Raw genomic sequence first — 21,899 nt, 5'->3', positions numbered from 1 at the left:
CTATTAAAATAAAACCAAGAAGGAAGCAAACATAAAGATGCGCAGAGTGAGCTCCAGCTTCTATGCTCTCCCAGGAAAAGGCAGGCGAAGTCAAAAAAGAGGAAATAAGAGATTGAAAAAGGATTGAAAGGCTGAATACTCAAACAGAACTATAAAAGCGCATGCTAGACAACATAATCAGAGAATTCTGAGTATAACAGGAAAAATGGCAGTAGAGAGAGGTTCCCAGGAGAAAATAGAGGAGAAAGAAAGAGTTGCATTGATATTTATGGTTCCATATTGTTATATACCAGTTTGAAGGAGTAAATAAAGTGAATAAGTAATTTTAAATAAGATAAATATGTTCCAGAATACCACTGATTGCTGTTTTGGTATATATCAGTTCACTGGCACTGGATTCTTGACTGGAATGTTCCAGTGGGAGATTTTGTTTTGAATAAATCAAATAGGGAAAGTGGAAACATAGAGCTATCTGTTAAGGAGCTATTTGTCCTTTTAGAAATGTTAAAATTTGAAGTTCATTGCATAGTTGAAAGCATTTTATTTTTAGGAATCAATTAATAATAATTACTGATTCATGTGGATGACATAAGCCATGTTTTTTATAATGCAAATTATACAGTGACAGAGACAACATATTTTGGTAATTTTGTACTTCAACTACCCATATATCTCCTAGAATTTTATTTCTACTAAAAGGAGAACTTACTATTATTCTTGATTTATCTTGTTGGCATTTTCTACTTAGAGAAGATAGAGGAAGCAAAAAGAGGAAGTGGTATTCTGATTTAGTAAGGAACAACTCTTTACTAATGGAGAAGTGACAAGACCCTTTCAAGAAAGCAATAATGACATGTCAAAGAAAGAAAATATTGCTATGTTTATACCTTCCCTAGGCTTTGTGAAAGTAGATGTTTAAAAACTTAAGCAAAAAGTGATGTATAATCTTATATGGCAGAGAGTTCCTGAAGGAGTATTCCTCAGGGGAAACTGGAAAGTCAGAAGATCAAAAATTATAGCTGAATAAAACCAAATATTCCAAGTGGGCAAGGCAGTGATTTCTAAAGAGCATGGAATCTGTACAGAAAGGTTATTATTGTGTGTTTAGGTATGTACACAATATAGAATAAATATAATAAAGTCTTTACACCAATATAGTAAGGGGAAGAACATCTTAACAATAGACCCTGTTCGAGGGTTAGTTCTACATGAGTCATAACCTGTGTCAACCCAGTGGTGTGGCCACAATAAAAATCACATTGTCCTTGATCCAAATCTACTGTTCCATTACGTTCTGACCTGATAGAACACAAGAGTATTCCTCTCAACATTGTATTTTAATAAGGACGTGGACAAACTATAGTGTTTAACATTAGGTATAGTAGTAAGTGAAGAAACTATGTTTAAAAAAAATTCAAAGGAATTTAGAAATGTTTAACCTAGAGAAGAGATGGCTTGGGGATGAAAAGGTGATTCAAAAATTATTTTATTTCCTTTTTTTAAATATTATTTTAAAGCTTACATAGAAGAAGGGTTAAGCACACTGTGTAACTTAGGTGTGGAGCCAACACTAACAAGTAGGTTACAGAGAGTCTGATTTTATTTATAAGAAAAACTTCTTAATTTAGCTATTAAAAATGGAGTGATACCTCTTATGGAATTACGAATGTCCTATCATTGTTAACACTTAGAGGCTTTGTGGCCATCATCACAGATGAGGCAGAGCTGATTCCTAATATCAGATAGGATGAAATGACCTCTACGTTTCCAACCCTTAACAAAGATTGTGTGATTCTACCGGGAGAGGATAGAACCAAACAGTAAGTAGAAAGAGAGGGAGAGACTTAACCTTTTACCAACATATAAGGCCATCTTCAGCTTCTCCATCCATATCCATGTTTCTCTAGATCAGACTCTTGACTACCAGTTGAAAGGTCACTCACAGTGACATTTTGGTGGTATTTTCCCCATTATCTAGAAAACAAAACTACATGGCCATTGTGTTGCACCCTCTCTATGACTATAGAGAGTGGTTCAACCAAATGTCATCTATATTTTTAGTACTTATAAATATAAGTCATTCATTACAGGACCCTTGTTTACAAATAACTTTTATTTGTAACTATTTTTTTTATTTAGATCATGACTGTATTTTTAAGGTAAAAGTTATGTATTATACTTGATAAAATTCATTATTTTTTTCCCAAAAAGACTAGTAAACTATTTTTTTTTCTCTCTTTTTAGAAAGAGAGTGTGAGCAGGGAAGAGTGACAGAGGGGGCGAGAGGAAGGGAGGGAGGGAGAATCTTAAGCAAGCTCCATGCAGAGCACAGAGCCTAATGTGGGACTTGATCCCACAACCCTGGGATCATGACCTGAGCCGAAATCAAGAGTCAGATACTCAACCAGCTAAGCCACCCAGGCACCCCTAATTAACTCATCTGTATAAGGGAACTTGTTTACTGACATTTTTCACCTTAATATGGTATAACATTAAATAACTATTCTTAAATGGCCAACAACTATGATAAGGTGAGAATATGATATTAATAAACAAATTGTTTTCTTGAGAAATGCACCCTCCTTGTTAATCCCTTTGAATGTCAGTATAATCAATAAAACTCAGAAGTGACCAGGAAATATAACTAATACTAAATTTATATTATTATAAGGTAAGATCTCTTACCCAATTCAATTAGGACCAATATGAGGTTTATTTAATAGGATGGTTAAAGCAGGACATCAAGAAAATGGTGTATATGGCTTATTTTAACTTAAAATATGTATTTTCTTTACCAATCTTTTGATGCAGAACTGAGGCATTTCTTTTGTGTGCGTCTGCTGAGTTAAGTGTCATCTTTCTTTAATAAACCCCTTCCATAATGTAACTGTGATTCAGTTTGTTTCTTTAAAGAGGATCTGGAAACATTTCTGATACTGGGTGTAGACCTTTTTCAGACTTTTATTTTTTCCTAATCTTTTACAGTTGTTTCATACATCTATAATGAAACAGCCACATTTTAAGCGATTGGCCTGTACCATTTTTTTTCTAAACTTTCCAACTTAGTTGTCATGGAAACATTAATTTTCATTTCAGACTCATTTAATCCAAGTAAATTACATGATTTAGTGTTTACACTCATTTCTTGTGTTTATAACATATAATTAAATTATATAATGTTACAATAATGCGTGCCCCTGATATAAGGGATTGTAGGAACTAACACAATTGACTCTTGATAAGTAACCAACTCAACAAATCAGAATCATGCTTCAGGGAAGCCCGTTAGCTCTAAGTGATCTTCGTGCCTGAGGCATCATGGTTATTATTCTCTTGTTCTGTTGGACATACCAGTTTGGTTTTTCTTAATTCCCTTAACTCCCTTGTCTCAAGTCATTTCAGAGGATTTAATGGTTAATCACTTTTTACCTGGTCTCAGATGTTTGCGGACCGACATGGAGCATCTTTCCCCAGAGCACGAGGTGAGCACCCATGTGATTAGGCCACTGAGGTTACGTGTGCCATGTTCCTATGTTGTAATGTCTCCTCTTCAAGCTGGCGTTCTTCTTTATGTGATGCGTGAGCAGGATATGCTGTGCTTAATTCTTTTAAATACAGTGTAATGTCGGCTTACGGATTTTTCTGTACTGGTTAGGGATCTTGAGAAACCCCTGTGACATCTTTGATCCTCTGTTTAATTCTTTACAGTAGGGATAACATAACCATCCTTCACTGAATATGATTAGAATCTAATGAGCTAAAGTACATGAAATGTTTTTTAATCTGTAAACGGCTCTGCAAATTTTATCTCTGACCCTTAACTCTCTTAGAAGGAAAGTTTCTGTTTTCTGTCTCAATTTCCTCAAAACTCTTTTATTCTATTTGTCTTCTTGTTTCCTCCCAAACCCTGTTTATCATTTATTTCCTATTCTGTATTTTTAGCTTGTTTATCTACCCATTACCATGGTAGGTTTGAATTTTTTTTTTTCTACTTTTCCAGCATATTACAGAGGAAGCTTAGATTATTTACTTTTAAACTTTTCTGATGCATGAGTTTAAGACTAAGTGTATCTCTTGAGATACCACCTGTGCATTTGCCACATTGTAGCTTTATTATCATGCAAATTAGATTCTCATTTCTATTACTTATTGATCCCTGAGTTTTGTTTAATAAGGTAAATTAAGATTTAATTCTCCTACTTTTTTTGTGATCTTCTTTCCTGTTAGCAATGAAACACATATTAAAGTTATGATTGGGAATTATCTATTTCTCCTTTTCATTTTTTCAATCTTTGCTTGGTGTATTTTATAGATTCCCTTTATCCGGTTGAGGAAGTTCCTTTTTATTGCTAGCTGGTTGAATGTGTTTATCAGGAAGGAGTTTGGATATTGTCAAATGTTTTTTCTGCATTAGTTGAGATGATTGGTTATTTATATTAATCTGTTGATTCATTGCTTTACACTGATGGATTTTTGGACATTAAATCAACCTTTCTATTATAACAAATCCCACTTAGTTATGGTGTACACTTCTTTTTATATGAAGCTGGATTTGGTTTGCTAGCATGTTTTGTTGAGGATTTTTGCATCCAAGATGAAAGCTAAGTCTGCAGGATAGAACAATCAAGATACCATAAGGCTTATTTCACCACTCTCCACTCATATAGGTTGGACTGAAAATAGGAGTGGGTAAAAGTTTTTAAAAGTATCAGACTCCCAGATGCCCTTTCCAACCTTGGTAGAAGACTAGACCTTTATTTTCCAACCATGGGCTAGCCCACGTAGCCGAGAGCAGGAGTGAGCAAGTGCCACGATGAGAAGAGGAAAATTAAGTGAAGGCACAACGATTGAAGCCTCATTACCTTTCACCTTCTTTGATCCAAGAAAGCCGGTGAAAGCCGGCAGCTAGGATTATGACCAAGGGGAGGGGAGGGAGAAGATTGACAGAAGATTAGTTTGTGCCCACTTCACCTTAAAGTGAAGTTATTCATTCATGAACAGATTCTAATCACATTTTAGTGCCCTAGTCTTTACTGGAAATCCCAGGATCACCAGCCATTTGAGAAAAACCTCAACATCAAAGATGGAGATGAAAACACACACACAAGAAAGAGGACAATGGAGGAAGCAGACAATGCAGGGAGCAGAAGAAACAGTACAAAAAGGCTCACACTGAAAATAATAAAGGAAAAACCAGCTAAACAAACAAAACCTAAGGGTGCCTGTGCAGTTCAGTCAGTTAACCGTCCTACTCTTGATTTCAGCTCAAGTCATGATCTCACAGGTCACGAGATCGAGCCCCACATCTGACTCTGTACTAAAGGCGTGGAATCTGCTAGGGATTCTCTCTCCTCCCCCCACTCACTGCCCCTCTCCCACTCACATGTGTGCATGCACTCTCAAAATAAATAACATTTAAAACAAACGAACAAAATCTATAATCTGTGTGATCAGAGAGTAGAAAGCCAGAAAAGATTCAAAAAAGGATGAATCTAGATCTAACATGCATATGACACAAGTCTCACTGAATAACCAGAATCCTTACCGTAATCCGCAGAGCACTCTAAGATCTGGCGCCTCCTTCACAGCTCAGACCTCCCCTCTACCCTCCTGCTTGCTCACGCTGCGCCCACCACTCCGGCCTCCTTGCTTAGAACGTGACACACATACTCCCTCTTAGATGGAGCCTTTGCTCAGCCCTTCCCAGGATCTAGAACACTTAACTCTTCCATCTCCCTCAGGCTTTTCCTTCCATGTCATCTCCATGAAGCCTGCTGGGGACACCTCCATGTAAATTGTAACACTTCACCTTGACCTCCTAGTTCCCCGTATTTTAAACAATACTCTTTTCAAAGCCCTATCACCTTCTAATAGACTATATAACTTACCTATTTTTAGATTTATTGTCAAGAACATAAGCTCTCCATAAGGAAGGAATGTTGTCTGGCTTATTGTGCATTCAGTATATCTAAAAAAGTGCCTGGCACATAGTAGGCAACAGTAAATATTTGTTGTTTAGTGACCTCCGTGCCCAAACATGGGCCAAGAATATTCAAGACCAGTCAGTGTCTGGCGAGGTTACCAACAACTGGAGGAGCAGCTCAGATGTCTCTACCCTTTCCACCATTCACTCAGTCTCCGGGCAAAAATGATGTTAATTCTTAGATGCCCATTATATTCCCAACAAAGTTTAGTAGCCACAGACCTAGACCTGGTCTCTGCTTTAGACATTACAGTAGAGCGTCTTGCTATTTGCATTTGGAAAAAACAAAAGCACAGACAGAACAGCTTTTACTGGGAAAATGTGCGTAACCATGGTATGTGTATATGTTAGATGTCTAGACATCTACAAATTTTCCTTTTAACATTAGATGGTAGGGAAGGCCAAGGGAGAATTGATATCAAATTCAGAAGGAAGGTTAGTGAAGACCAAAATCAATTATTAGGTTATATGATTGAGGTCTTTTAAAGCTATTTCTGTACCTAGTGTAGCAATCTAATGTGAATTCCTTTTACAGAGCTACATGCCAAAACTTTACATTTTTAATTAATCATAGTTTATGGGACTATTAAAAATTAAATTAAAAACTTTAGATCAAACAATAGCATTTCACTGTTGTAAACTGTACTTCACTAAAGTCCTTTTCTTTTGAAATCAGGTTATTTTAAGTTCCATGATAAAGGAATGTGAACAAAAAGTAGAAAACAAGACCGTCCAAGAGCCTCAAGGGTAAGACACGAATTCTTTTTTTAAGGCTTCATATTAACCTTAATTTCTTTAACTTTTCTATGAATGGGTATGGTATTTCATGTTGTGTTGCTCTGTAGTCATTTATTTGGAAGGTAAGAAAATTATTTACATTAACCATTATCACATGCTAGTTTTTGATACTGCGTCAGAATTATCTGAGGAATTGAAACTTTAGGTCTCTACCCCATGCTCTGTCCCGTCCTCTCAACAATCTGATTCAGCCTGGGGATCTGTATGTTTAAAAACTTCCAAAGAAGCTACCATTGTGGTAGGTAGCTGGATTGGGAATTACTGGTCAAAATCGTTGCATAGAAATTTGGACTGGAGTTGTATGGCATAAAGGAGTTGACTGCATAAAGGACTATAAACTTGTGAATGTTCTATTCACATGCTCCTAACCAAACTGACCAGAATTCAAAGATTTGTTGAAGTTAAAATATAAGCATAGGTGTGAAAGAGTAAAGTTGGGCATTTAGGAGAGGAAGTAATATACAGATAGACTGTGTGTACTCTTGCCTTTTGACATAACCTCGAGCAGCTAATCTTAAATAGACTCTGTTAGGCATAAAAAGCTCCAAGGCTTTTCCTTTATAAAGCTGACTACCAGGAATAAGTGTGTCATCCCATCAGGCTAGATACCCGTACACACACTTAGCCCTCCACACCCCCCACCTCCTCCCCACATGCATGCACTTAGAGCTTTTTACCTCTTAACTACTAAGAATCCTTTCTTTATCCTCCTGGGATGATAGGAACTCTTCTACAATTGTAGCCTTGGAAAGTTAAAACTATAAAAATATTTTGATGGGTTTCAATTCTGAACACAAACTCTGTAAAACGAACACCAAAGCAAGCACCTCTGTGCACGTGTCATACATTAGGTCTAAGATTCTTTGGTGCCTTATTTAAATGTAAAAACTTTGGGGACAAAATTAAGAATTATATGTGAAATACATTCTAAATGAAATTTCATTAGTTAGATACAGGAATGAAGAGAAAAAATATCTTTATAACTTCCCAAGATTATTTCAGTTATATGACTCCTAAAAAAAAGGTTATTTTTATGATCATATTTTCTCTATTATTCAAATCTTCCTTATTATTTTTTTAAACTTGTAGATAATTTCAAATGAATATAAAATAAATAACAGAGTGAATTCCCAGGTACTCATCACTCAGCTTCAATAATTATCAAGTCCTATTTTATCCATGCCCTTCCTATATTCTGATATATTTCTCTAAAAGATAAGTGCTATTTTTTTAAAGCATAATGTCAGTATCACACCAAAATAACAGCTTCTTAATATTATCAGCCAAGTAGCCTGTGTTCAAATTTCTAGTTGTTTCGTGTCATTAGTGATTTGTTGTTTGTTTTTTTCCAGTCTGTTTCTTTGAATCAGGATCCAGAGTTCCATACATTGCAATTAGTTGCATGCATTAGATAATTGCATATCTCTTAAGTCTCTTTTAATTCATAGGTTCGCCTCCTATCTCATTTTTTTCTTCATATAATTTACTTATTGAAGAAACTGAGTCTTTGTTCTGTAGAGGTTCCCACAGTCTGAATTTGGTTGATTGCATTTGTTGTAACATATTCCTCTGTATTTCCTATAAATTTGGTTGTTGTTTCTGGATCTAGAGACTTCATCAGATTCATGGCATGTTTCTTTGTTTTGCATGACTGCTTCATAGAAGGAGGTGTGTTTTCTTCATGAGAGACAGTGTCTAATTCCCTCTTGTTTTGGTGATAGTAGCATCTGTCAATGATCAATGCCTACCTCTACTAATCCATTAGCTATTACTAAACACATTAGAATTAGATATTTAGTAATTCACTATTACTAAATACTAATGTACATTAGTATGTAAATGTAACACTAAAGTAGATACATTACTATTCAGTAATAGCGAATTACTAAAATATCTAATTCTATCATTCATTCTTCATTTGTGTGTTAGAACACTTCAGGAAAGAAGACCTTCCCCTATATGTACTACAGTTACCCAGTAATAGAGTTTTTTATAATAGAGTCAAGGTAAATGTTCACTTCTTTCTCTTTACTTACCAGTTTTCCAAAATAATAATTGATTCACTCTCTAATGGTGACTTGTTTTTTTCAAGTATCATAAACACGTGTATTTTCAAATATTTGATGTAATTCAATGCATTGTACTTACTATCTTTTGATGCCCAAATTATCCCATCTTTGGCCATCGCAAGCCTTTTCAAGATGACTTCCTACGTCCTTTTGACATTAATTTGCCAAATGGAATGATATGGAAAGAGAGAGAAATATTCTAGGAAATAGTTTTGAAGAAGAAAAGCCAGGAGGCACCAGGCTGGCTCAGTTGGTGGAGCATATGACTCTTGATCTCAGGGTCATAAGTTTGAGCCCCACATTGGGTGTAGAGATTACTTAAAAATTAAAAAACAGTGAAAAATAAGAAGCCAGGTGTATATGAGGTTCTACAGATTCAAAATCTATAAAAATGGCAATTGGTTTGATTTCAGTTGCAAAGGAAAGATCTGGAATTTCATAGGAAGAAGAAAATATATCCTTATACGGCAGCCCATTTCATTTTTAACAACTCTATTTTTTTACAAAAAAAAAATATCCTGAGTTAAAGTCACTAACGTTTACTCTCTAAAATAGGTTTCATCTTCTGGCAGAGGGGTGGGGAAGCATTACAGACCCCTTTGTAAGATGGATTAAAATGTAAACGTTCTCTTTAGGAAAAAAATGCTGTAATGCATTGGTTCTTTGTTGAAAAGCTTGGTGTAAAATAGACACCTGGGTCCTTTATACCATATGGAAAGAATCAGAATAACGGGTTAGGCCAAGGCACCTGTGTTTTCAAAGTGCTCTCCAGGTAATTGTGATGTATATCAGTAGAGCTATACAAATATATACAGCTATGCAGATATATATTTATATCTAGTTTGATTCACATAGCATTAGTGTCTGTCTTCTAAATTTTCTCTTCTCCATAGTGAACATCCCACACTCTTTAACATCATTGTTGTCCTCCTCTTAGAATATCACTAAAACTTGATAGTACCTCAAGTATTATCTGACCTATGATCCTGTTTTTCTCAATGCAAACTAAAACCATACTTACCTTTCGGCTTACAGTATTGTTCTACAGAGAGAAAACAGCACTATAAACTTAGAACACTAAGAAAAAGCACCAGAGAAAAGACAGGACTTGAACTGAGATCGGCAGGATATCTAGACACCAGATAGAAAGAAAGATAAGAATGTTCTGAAAATTAAACTCAGCAAACTTGACTCAAGGGGGGTCTAGAAATTGAGCAGTAATGGTTGCTACACACACACACACACACACACACACACGAATTATTAGATCGCTGTGTTTCTTGAATGCCAAGCACACTTTATCTTGTTAGGTAGTAATTAGCCATTGAAGCTGTTTGAGAATGCATAGGATATGAAGAATTGATTATCTCAGAAGTTAATCTGATCATGCAAGGAGACCAGATCAAAGACTCTTGGAGTAATTCAGCTGGAAGGTATTGTCGATGGGAATAAAAATAGATGATAGAACTTTCATAGAATAAAATCAGAGCATTTGATTATTGGTTTTAAATAGAAGAGGGGACCATTATATTCACTGTTGTGAGGAGAGGGAAATGGTAAAACCACTAACAAATAAGGAAATAAAAATGGCGGGCCATTTCTAAAGTTAGGGGGTGAAGAAAAGCTTGATGTTATTGTATCTAACAAACAATAGTATTATGGGACTTTTCCCAAACTCCTAATAGAAATGATATTTGAAACTTCAAGAGTAAGTTTTGTAACTGAAGAACCAAGACCCAAAGGTTGAACCTTATGGAGGTTTATTCTGTGGGAAGAGAAAAGGCAGCGAGAGAGAAGTAGAGACAAGGGAGAGACCAGAAGAGCTGCGAGAAGAGATTTTCAAGACGGGAGTCTTGGCATTTAGCTTAGTAATTCACAGGGCACACCTTTAAGGACTAGAGAAAACCGGAAGTTCTTGCCGGCAGCCCCCACTTCGTCTGTAATCTCAGTGGACTCTGTTGAGCACCTCGCCGCCCATTGCCCCCCTTCTTCAGTCCTCAGGACTTTTGGCAATAGTAATTGTAGTCTGCATCTTACAGTTGAAGAAATTGAAGCAGAGTGATCTAAAGCATCTCGGCCAAAGCCACAGGACAGCTTGTGGGTTGATTGTCGGATCACTGAAAATTGTACTTGATCGGTATTCTGTTTGGTAGTATGATAAGTTAGCAATCTTTAGTAGTTATTTAGATTATTTAACCTGTACAGGAGACTGGTCAAAAAGAAAGAAGAAATGGGTTTAAAATTGTTGATCGAAACTAATGCAATTGGCAACTGAGGACAATCTCCCCCCTCCCAACCCGCAAAACGTAATACGTCACAGGGTTGTTACCGGCACAGTGTAAAAACCTCACTGTGATTTAATTTACTCATTTATGAAAATCGGGATAATACTTATCTTCCAGGGTTGCTGTAATTGAGTGAAGGGATAGGGATGCTGATGATAAAAATAACTGCTAACACATGCGTCTACATTCCTGGCACTGCTAATAAGCACCGTGCACTTACGTCATTCTTAGTAGACCTGTGAGGTCGCTAATAGAATGATCTCCATATTACAGATGAGGATTACATTACAGATGAGATTAAATACATTGCCTAGGGTCACCAGCTGGCAAATGACAGAGCCAAGGTTCAGCCTTACCCCAGACTTGCTCCTGACCTCTACACCATTACAGCTTCCTTCATCAACCGTGAACATGAAAGCTCCTGACCTAGTAGGGTACATAAAAACTCCTCTTTGCAAATATTAGTGTCCCTTTTGTGCTACCAGTTCAGAATGTATTTATTACTATTCTAGTGCTGAAGAACTGAAAAAAAAAAAGTGGGCATTTTAGTTTTTTAATTGCTTTACTTGAATTTTAAAATTTCTTTCCTAGCTCAATGTCAATTGCTGCAAGCTTAGTGAGTGAAGATACAAAGACCAAGTTTTTGAACAAAATGGGCCAGTTGACAACATCAGGTGCCATGTTGGCCAATGTGTTTCAGAGAAAGAAGTAAAAGCAGGAAGGAAGCCCCCAGTAAACACTAAGATGGACCTCAAGCAGACTGGTTCCTTGTACTTGAAGTACTTGCCTTTCTTATTTCCTCGTTTTATGTTCCTGCATTATAATTTTATCCTAACCTCCAAAGATATTTGCACTGCTTTCAATTATTGCTGTATATCTGTTAATTTTGGAGTTATAACTGTGGTAATAGAAAACTGAGTTTATGGTCTGTACCAAGTCCCTCTTCTGTGTCTTTGTCTTTCAGGATAATTTTTTTATAAATATATATATATATAGTGAAGAGGGTTTTTTTTTTAATTTTTGGATGGGATATTAGCAAATATCTGTATTATACACTACGCTATTACAATGGTACTTAAAATAATGTAAATTTGAAGTCATTGTTATAAAGTAATAAAAGTGGAGATTACTTAAGTATTTAAATTATGAAAGAATAATACAGACTTTTTATTGTTTCTTAACTGACTAGAAAGAGCCACCAGCATTACTCTGTGCCTTTTGGACTTCAGTTTGTGTGTCTGTAGGAATTGTATGCATTCCATTCACACAGTATTTTATAATGCTGTGGTGAATATGAATTACAAATCCTACAGTAAGTAGATAATAATGAAACTTTCCACATTTCAGAGCTCTCATGAATATTCTTTAAGTGCTATTCAAACCTCCCCCGCATTTACATGCATGAAAAGGACTTACCTGAGGAAAGACAGCACAAAAACGTGGGGAGTGGTGACCAAGGTGAATTTTACAAACTGATGTGTAATAGATTTAAATATTCAAAAATAAATGTAAGTAAGAAGAGCTAATAATTGTGAAAATATTTTCCCAAATTTAAATACACAGGAAAACATGGTTTGAATTTGAAATTTAACACTTATTTATGTAGAATATTTTATTTGAGATATTTTCTAACGGTTTTCATTTCAGAGATTATCTTTTTATTCTGTGTGTTGCAGAGAAGTACCGAAAAGTTAAGGACATTTGGGGGCTGCTTTTTTTCCCTCTAAACTAAAAATGACATTAGCTAAATTATTATTGGTTAGTTAACACCTTGTCCCTTAAAGTCAGTGACTATTCTTGTGTTTGGTATATATTACATAGAGTCTTAAGTCAGTGTACAGTTCCACTGGAATTTGATGGTTGTCTATAAATTAATGCAACTCGAAGTAGAGAAGAGTGGTACTGGAATAGAAGGGGGCTGGTTGGTTTGAGGGGTTAATGTGAGGCCTTTTTGAAAAATGAATATTTTGATAAAGAGAATTCTTGTTTGAGCACAGTTGATGCACATAGGCGATTCTAATGTTTGTTGTATAAACTGGTTTAATACACTTGGAACACAGTTGGATTACATTCTCTTCCTGGGAAAGCTAGCTCACCACACATTCAAGCTCATAAAATAAGTTGTGTAGACAAAGCCATTTAAAAAGTTCATTCTGAAATTATTTCTTTTACCTATAGTGAAATAATTGTTAAAATTAGTCTTTCAGAAACTGTTGGATTATAGGCATTCCTGAGAAATTGAAAGTGGCTACCTTTCATGTCATAAATGTTGATCTATTATAAATAAACTGTTTTTGCATATTTGTTTTGTTTTGTTTTTGGCTATGTGTATTTATTTTCATTTTGAAACACTATGTATCTTATATCCAAGCAGAAGGAAATAAGAGTGAATATATTCATTAAAATCTACTACTATGTTATATAAATTATTTATTTAGTTTACTTTCACTAAAAACAGATTGTTGCTATAAAACTAATATATTTCAGAGACAGCTGAAAGAAAGTCTTAAGCTCTCATTTGCTTTGAAATACAGTAGAATAAATATTTCCATTACCAGATGAATGAATATAATTACTTTTATTAATTCATGAATCTTTTTATCTAATGGTTTCCTTAAAAAGCAGTAGCTAGTAAGATACATAGTATATATTTCAAGGGAGTCTCCCTTCTTATCCTGTTAAATATCTTAATGTCAAAAGACTTCACATCTATTCTCACAGTTATTTTTAAAACAAACTGGATTCTTCAAAGACAAGACAGACTAACTACACTGATCACTGAAACTATGTTCTTCCAAAACAGGCCAGAAAACTCCCATACCCACTCTTTTTAAGCAGAAATAGTTTAAGTATTCAACTTAACAAAAAAAACAACTAAGTTTGCAAAGTAATGAAAAGCTAATTTGAAATTATGCCTGTGTCTCTAAAGCAAACCAGAGATTAAAATTTTTCAGAAACCCGGAAATGTCCTAGCCAGCAATTTTGCTGAATTATTCCAAGAACAATGCTTGAATGGTAGCAACATCTAACTTTATACATAGATGTCCTTGACCTTGTTTGCATCAGTCACCCCTTTCAAACGTTGCTTTGCTAAACATCAAGTCAACTTACAACCTGAATGAAATTGTAAGTAATTTTAATGGAATCTCTTTCTTTTTTTTATGTTTATTTATTTTTGAGACAGAGAAAGAGCATGAGCTGGGGAGGGGTAGAGAGAGAGAGGGAGACACAAAATCTGAAGCAGGTTCCGGGCTCTTAGATGTTAGCAGGGAGCCCGAGGAGGAGCTCAAACTCAAAAGCCGTGGGATCATGACCTGAGCTTAAGTCAGAGGCTTAACTGACTGAACCACCCAGGAACCTGGCATCTCGATTCAAGTTGCTGTCAAATTTCTTAACAGAAAAAAAAAAAAAGTTCTTATAAATAAAGTTCTGATAAAGTGTGGGGAGGTGAAATCACTGTGTACTGAATTGTCCTTTCATGGCCCAAATTTTTAAGACAACCTATTTTCAACCATTACTGGAACTTTAAGAACAGAACTTGGTCTAGACACCACTTTGTTGATCTTTGAACTGAGAGCTAACTGCAGTGAATATCTTGTGCTGGTCACCAATTTCTTAACTATTTTTTGTAGAAAGAATGTAAGTTTAAAGAGTTTTATAATTAGCAGTTCTAATCCGTAAAGTTCTCCAGATTGGCTAGGTAACACCATTTTTCAACTTTGTGTTAGACGTTAACTCTTTCTTCAGCAAACCATGAAATAATTTTAGCTTTTCGTATTAATAGATACGTGTTTGAAAGTTCTAATGTAACCTTACAGTGTGCTTGTTTTTGTTACTATTTTATTTCAGTGCATTTAAAAAATAATAGATTAAAGATATTTGTTACTAATAAAAATATAATGTCTTTGGTAGGTTTCTACATATTGGCAAAATAATTGGATTTTAGTCTATTTTCATACTACATAAGGATGTCTGAATGCATTTCATCTGTGGAATTAGCACTCTAGTTACAATCTCTTGAGTGCACATCAGTCTTTCATATTTTCCCTTCAGAACTATAGGAAACTTTGCTTTGATTACCTTCTTTATGGTTTACTTTGTTTACATGTTTAACAAAAGTCTTCAAAAATTCCTACCCACACCAGTCATAATGTGACTGTTAACGCAAACTTAACACAAAAGAAGTTTTATTATGTCTAAGTGATTCCTTTAGTTCAGTGTGGCGAAAATGTAAATAATTTGCTTTCCTTAAAAGAGTCTTCAATAATAGCTGGAAAATTCTGTCCAAAGCATGTCTATATGGAAGAGTACATACTATTTTAATTTCCTTTTAGTCCATTAAACATTAACCCATTATATTTATTTCAGTAAGATCGCTGCATGAATAGAATTTCTTGAGGGACTTTAATGTAAAATTTATGTTGTCTGTAAACTGGCATTTTGTGTTATATGTTATAGATACTAATTTTTTTGTCAGTTATCATTTGTTGATGGTCTGCTTTTTTAAAATGTTTTAAACTACCCTTACTTTTGAATTGTTGACCTTTGCAACCTTAGATATTTTTAGGATATTCATTTTCAATGAAGCTGAAAATGTTATAAATACCTTATGTAATGTACATCCCTAAGTAATATAAATCTAATAATTTCTCACTGACTCTACATTTATCTTCATTCCTGATAATCACTTGACAATTCTTAAAATTTGTAACTTCCTCTGTCATAAATCTCCCTGTCATGTATTAAGTATTGAACCTAAGGTGAATGCTTTTCATAATATAAATCATTTTCCAATTTATTTTTTCTATGAATTTTATAAATATAGTCCCCTTTCTAACAAAAAATTTTTTGTCTTATCATTAAAGAGCATGGAAATGATAACATACTCTCTATTCCTCACAGAACTTTATGAAAATGACATAATAGGAAACCTGAAAGTGCTTTAGCACTTAGAGGGTCTCATGAAAGTTCCAAGTAGAATTAAACTTTTAAACCTCTGAATAACTAAAGCATGGGTAATTGTGGCTAACCCCTCCCCCATACTTTTATTTTCTAGTAAGTAGATAGATTAACATGACATGCATGACTTACCTAAAATTGCAATAGAAGGCAGAAACCACTTTTGATTGTTACTTTTGCCTACTTTTAACCACTCCCAGAGTTTCCAGCCTAGTGAAGACTGGTAAGGTAATTTTACTTTCTGTTTACCAAATCTGGTCATTAATTTTTTTTTCAAAAGCCTAAGTAAATTAGTTCAATAAATTTTCATTACATAATCTATGTAGATTTTGTAAAAGATTTTACCCTTGGCCACTTCACTCATGTCTCTTAGTATATATTTGATTCTTATCGTAACTAGCTTTCTTTGTTATTTAGTTTAAACTTTCAGGTTCCTCATAACTTTCATACTAATGGCTAAAGAACAAGAATTGCCATTTCTTGAACATAGCTGGTTCCTAATGTTATCTAAGAGAAGGAAACTCTTCAATTAACCATTGACCAGTGATTTCAAAAGTTAGAATCCTGATTTCTTGCAGACACTATAAAAGTATTGAGATCTTAGGAGGTAAATGCTGCATATCAAATTTGGAGACTATTTTCTTTTAGTTATCATACTGCTGAAACACAGTATTGTAATATAATCATCCTCAAAAAAGTCAGAGAGATGACAGCCTAGAGATTTTACAACATGTGGATTACCATTCTGAATCTGTATAAAGCCTCTTCTGGCCTTTTCTGACCACTCAATCCAAAGTAAACCCTACAATTCCCTGAGGTCACCCCAGTTGCCTTCTTCATAATTACTCTTCTCAATACTCATTTTCCTGTTTTTTTTTATTGTCTGTCTCTTTCACTAGACTCAGCTCCATGAGAGAGAATGTTGTCTATCCTTTTCAACCAATGTGTCTCCAGTATTTGAAGAATGCCTGGTGTATGATAAGTACTCAACATTAATTGAATAAATTAATGAATAAGAGCTTGATACCAATTCCATGAAAGTTTGCCACTTAGATTAAAAGGATGATTTATTAATCCCTCAAAACAGCATGAATTTACTGAGACCACATGCCAAACTAACCTAACGTCCTTTTTTCATAGACCTGTTCTATGTTGTTGACCAGGAGAATTGTGTAATCTTGTGCATCTTGACCTCAGTAAAGTATTTGACTTTGTTTCGTATAGTGAGCTTACTTATATCCAAGGTAGAAAATAAGGAATAAATAAAAGTCCCTAAAAGAGTTGTGCCATGTGTGTATGCACAGGGCTTGTATTCGTATCTGGCTCTGGGCAAACCCTCTTATCAACAGACCTCATCAAGTCTTCCAAGTGATCCGTAAGTGTGGAGAAGCCATCCCTTTCTAAAGATTGTAGAGTCATTCACCATTCAATGTACATTTATGGAGTACCTATTTTGTGCTAGGCATAGGGACGTGATGAATAAGACTGAGCTAGAGCAGAGCTTACCGCCAGGCAGCGCAACAAACAAATGGAGAGAGAAGGGCTGAGGAGGACATCCTTGAGTTATGGTTTACTTTGGAAGACATCTCTGAGGTGACACCTGAAAACTGGGAGGAATAATAGGCTTTAACCATGTGAAAATAGGAAGAGAAAAAAGAGCAGTATGTGCATAGGCAATGAGATGAGAAATAGTGTTATGTTCAAGGAACTGGAAAAAAATGACCCATATAGCTGAGACACTAGCCAAAGATGAACTTGGAGATGAGTGTGGCCAGATCATAGAGGGCTTTGTACACTAGCTTAGAAGTTAGAAAGGGAAGTTGCATAGTTGTAGTGGAATGATTTAATCCAATTTGTGTTAGATATACTCCTGCTTCATAAGAATGCTCTTACGAAGGAGCTGAGTAGAAGCTGGTGGCAGAAGCTAAGGAATGCAGTAGTCCAGTAAGAGATGATGGCCGTCTGGACAAAAATGGAGGAACAGGGGCAGATCTCCAAAATATCTGGAAGTAGAACTGGCCTGACAGATTGGGTACGAAGAGTGAAGGAAAGGGAAACACCAAAGATGTCAGTCAGATTTCTGCCTGTAATAACTGAATAAAATAATGGGTACTGGCAATAGTGAAGAAGTAAGAATAAGTTTGGGGAGTTAATCTACTATTTTGTATTAAGTGTGTTAAATTCAAAATGTCTAGGAGTTAATCTGTGGAAATGCCAAGGAAGAAGTTAGTGATCTGAGTCTGGACCTCAGGCTAGATTATGGAGTCATGAGTATTTCAATAGAGCCGTGGGACTTAATGAGATGGCCTGGGGAGAGAGGCGCCTTGGAGAAGAGGGTCCAAATGTGAACCCGAGGACACGCCCCACACTTCAAAATCCTACAGCAAGAGGAACTGCTAAAAGGGTCAGGAGTATAAGGTGAGACAGGAAAACCAAGGGAGGGTGGCTTCATGGAAACAAGAGCATTCTAAGGAGGGTCAGTGGCTACTCCTACGTCAAGGAGAAGATAGATCTGAAACCCACTGAAAGATTAAAGTCACTGATGACCTCAGTATAGTTTCAGCACATTAATGGAAATGCAAACCCAACTGGAGTGGGTTAAAGAGACAATTTCTAGAGATGACAGTTCTTTCAAAACAGTTGGCCATAAAGGGGAGCAGAGGTGCTTGTAGCTAGAAAGGAACATGAGGTCAAAGGAGGGTTCTCTTTATCTTTAGTGTCATTTTGTAATGGGAGAAATTAGGTCATGTTTGTATGCTAATGAGAATTAGCAAGTAAAACGAAAGAAGATGATGATGCAGCAGAAGTAACAAGGAGTGAAATCCTTGAGAAGGTGAGAGGGGTTAAGATTCAGAGCACAAATGGAGAGACTGGCCTCCATCATGATAGGAGAGAAGCAGAGGTCCTCGTGGAGGTGATTCGGTAGATTTAGTGGTGGGAAGATTAGGGGGTTTCCATTTAATTCCTTTTATTTTCTCAGTGAAGTATGAAACAAAGAAATTAATTTGACTGGCATATGGAAAGTATTAGACGTTTGAAGAGAAAGAAGGCAGAAATGTTTGTCTTCGAGAATGGCAGAGCGAATTACTGAGGGAATTGCAGGATTGCTCTTGAAAGCCCATGTGAGAATACTTATTGTGAATTTGTGTGAATATAAAGAGGGCTAGTTCACTAGATGTATGTTACCTAATTGGAATTTGAATAAAATCTTTAAATAAATAAAGACAGCTAGATAACAGAAGTGAATTTTTTTTTTCTCTAGCCAAGAACAACTTTCGGGAACAGGTATGAAGTATACTGAGAATAAACAGGGCTGGGTTCTAGATGCTTCAGAGGAGAAAGGACAAGGACATTAAAGCTACTTGGGAAGGAATGATTATAGAGATGGACCATAGAATCCAAACTGGAGAGGGGCAAAAAAGAAATATTGGAGTGAGGGGGAAAATAATTTGAGAAATGGGTCCTAATAAAATTTTAAAAATATGTTTTAGTAAGAATATTCAAGGAGGTGAACTGGATAGAAACTTCCTTTGGGAGTAAAAATGAAAAGCAAATCAGATACCTGTTCTACCTCCAGGCGTAATGTACAAGAGTTTATGAGAACAAAAATAAAAAGCCTCCACTTAAAGCTTAGCCGGAAAGGTGGGTCTTGGGGGTAGCCAGGATTCAGTTACAATTGACTCACTTAGACATGGGTTGGGTTTTTTTTACAGTACAGTACTGTAAATGTATTTTTTTTCTTCCACATGATTTTCTCAACAACATTGTCTTTTCTCTAGCTTACTTTATTAGAAAAATATGGTATATAATACATAAACATACAAAATACGTGTTAGTCAACTATATCTTATTGGTAAGGCTCTCAGTCAATAGTCGGCTGTTAGTAAAGTTTGGGGAAGTCAAAAGTTATATGCAGATTTTTCACTGTGTGGGAGCCTCTTCATGAGACATACTGCTCTGTAGTTTTCTTTTCTTGTAATGTCTGTGTCTGGTTTTGGTATTAGGGTAATGCTAGCCTCCTAGAATGAATTAGGAAGTATTCCCTCAGTTTCCATCTCCTGAAAGAGACTGCAGAGAAGTGGTATAATATCTTCCTTAAATTTTGATAATAATTCATCAGTAAACACATCTGGACCTAGTGCTTTCTGTTTTGAAAGAGTCTTAATATTTTGACTCAATTTCTTTAATATAGGCCTATTTTGACTGTAAGTTTTGGCAGATTGTATCTTTCAAGGAATCGGTCCATTTCTTTTCTTTCTTTTTTTTTTTCTAATAATCTCTATGCCCAATGAGGGCCTCAAACACACCACCCCAAGATCAAGAGTCCCACGCTCTACCAGCTGAACCAGCCAGGCATCCTGGAAATGGTGCCTTTAATCTAAGTTATCAAGTTTGTGTGCATAGAGTTGTTTATAGTATTCCTTTATTAGTATCCCTTTAATGTCCATAAGATCTGTAGTGATGTCCTCTCTTTCATTTCTGATATTAGTAATGTATGTCTTCTCTCTGTTTTTCTTAGTTAGCCTGATGAGTGACTGATTGTTTTTATTGATTTTTTTTCAAAGAACCAGCTTTTGTCTTTATTTTTTAATTTATTTCCTATGTTCAATTTCACTGAGTTTTTTTTGTGATAATTCTTATTGTTTTCTTTTCTTCTGTTTACTTTGGATCTAATTTGTTCTTTTTTTAGTTTCTTTTTATTTATTTATTTATTTTTGAGAGAGAGAGAGAGAGAGACAGCCTGAGTAGGGTTGGGTCAGAGAGAGAAGGAGACACAGAATCCGAAGACAGGCTCCAGGCTCTGAGCTAGCCATCAGCACAGAGCCTGAGGCAGGGCACAAACCCACGAACCATAAGAACATGACCTGAGCTGAAGTCGAACACTTAACAGACTGAGCCACCCAGATGTCCCCCTTTTTTTTTTTTTTTAGTTTCTTAAGATAGAAGCTTAGATGATTGATTTTAGATCTTCCTTCTTTTCTGAAATACATATTGAATCCTGTAAACTTCCCACTAACTACTGTTTTTTGCTGCCTCCCACAAATTTTAATAAGTTGTGTTTTCCTTTTCATTTAGTTTTAAATATTTTTTAATGTCTCTTGAGATTTCTTCTTTGACTCATGTGTTATTTAGAAGTTGTCTCATCTTCACATATTTTGGAATTTTCTATTTATCTTCATTACTGATTTCTAATTTGATTCCATCATGATCTGAGCACATTTTCTAATTTATATTCTTTTGAATTTGTTAAGATGGGTTTTATGCCCCAGAATGCAGTTTATCTTGGTTGAATGTTCCATGTGAGCTTGTGAAGAATGTGGTTTCTGCTGTCATTGAAAGAAATCGTCTACCGATGTCATTTATGTCCAGTTGATTAATGTTGTTCAGTTCAACTATCCTTAATGATTTTATGTCCATTTCTGAGAAAGTTGGAGTCTCCAAAATAATTGCAGATTTATCTATTTCTCCTTGCAGTTGTATCAGATTTTGCCTCATGTATTTCGACACTCAGTTGTTTGGCACATACCGTTTTGGGATTGTTATGTCTTCTTGAAGAATTTATCCGTTTAACATTATTAATTCCCTCTTTATCCCTGATAACTTTCCTTTGTCTGAAGTCTGCTCTGTCTGAAATTAACATAGTTACTCCTGCTTTCTTTTTTTTTTTTCTTAAGTTTCTTTCTTTATTTTGAGAGAGAGAGAAAAAGAAAGAGAGAAAATCCCAAGCAGATTCCATGCTACCAGCGCAGATCCCATCGTGGGGTTTGAGTTCACAAAATGTGAGATCATGACCTGAGCCAAAAT

At 35.4% G+C, this 21,899-nt stretch overlaps 1 protein-coding gene across 5 annotated transcripts in view; it reads left to right on the top strand.

Annotated features, from left to right (window-relative positions):
* RELCH (RAB11 binding and LisH domain, coiled-coil and HEAT repeat containing) overlaps positions 1-17,372 on the top strand; it is a 110,616-nt gene extending 93,244 nt beyond the window's left edge. For 4 of the 5 annotated variants that reach the window (XM_029921788.1, XM_029921785.1, XM_029921784.1 and 1 more), the window contains 3 exons: positions 3,394-3,482; positions 6,660-6,730; positions 11,727-13,436. In XM_029921788.1, the coding sequence (XP_029777648.1) occupies positions 3,394-3,482; positions 6,660-6,730; positions 11,727-11,847 (281 nt within the window). In that variant the 3' untranslated portion in view covers positions 11,848-13,436. Of the gene's footprint in view, positions 1-3,393; positions 3,483-6,659; positions 6,731-11,726; positions 13,437-16,993 lie in introns of those variants that run through there. The other variant, XM_029921786.1, reaches the window with a different exon arrangement.
* Positions 17,373-21,899: the final 4,527 nt, after the last annotated feature.

Source organism: Suricata suricatta, chromosome 14 (genome assembly GCF_006229205.1).
Source record: "Suricata suricatta isolate VVHF042 chromosome 14, meerkat_22Aug2017_6uvM2_HiC, whole genome shotgun sequence".
In the NCBI taxonomy this organism is placed as follows: Eukaryota; Metazoa; Chordata; class Mammalia; order Carnivora; family Herpestidae; genus Suricata; species Suricata suricatta.
The sequence above is the reverse complement of the archived record's forward strand: the minus strand, read 5'-3'. Positions and strand labels throughout refer to the sequence as shown.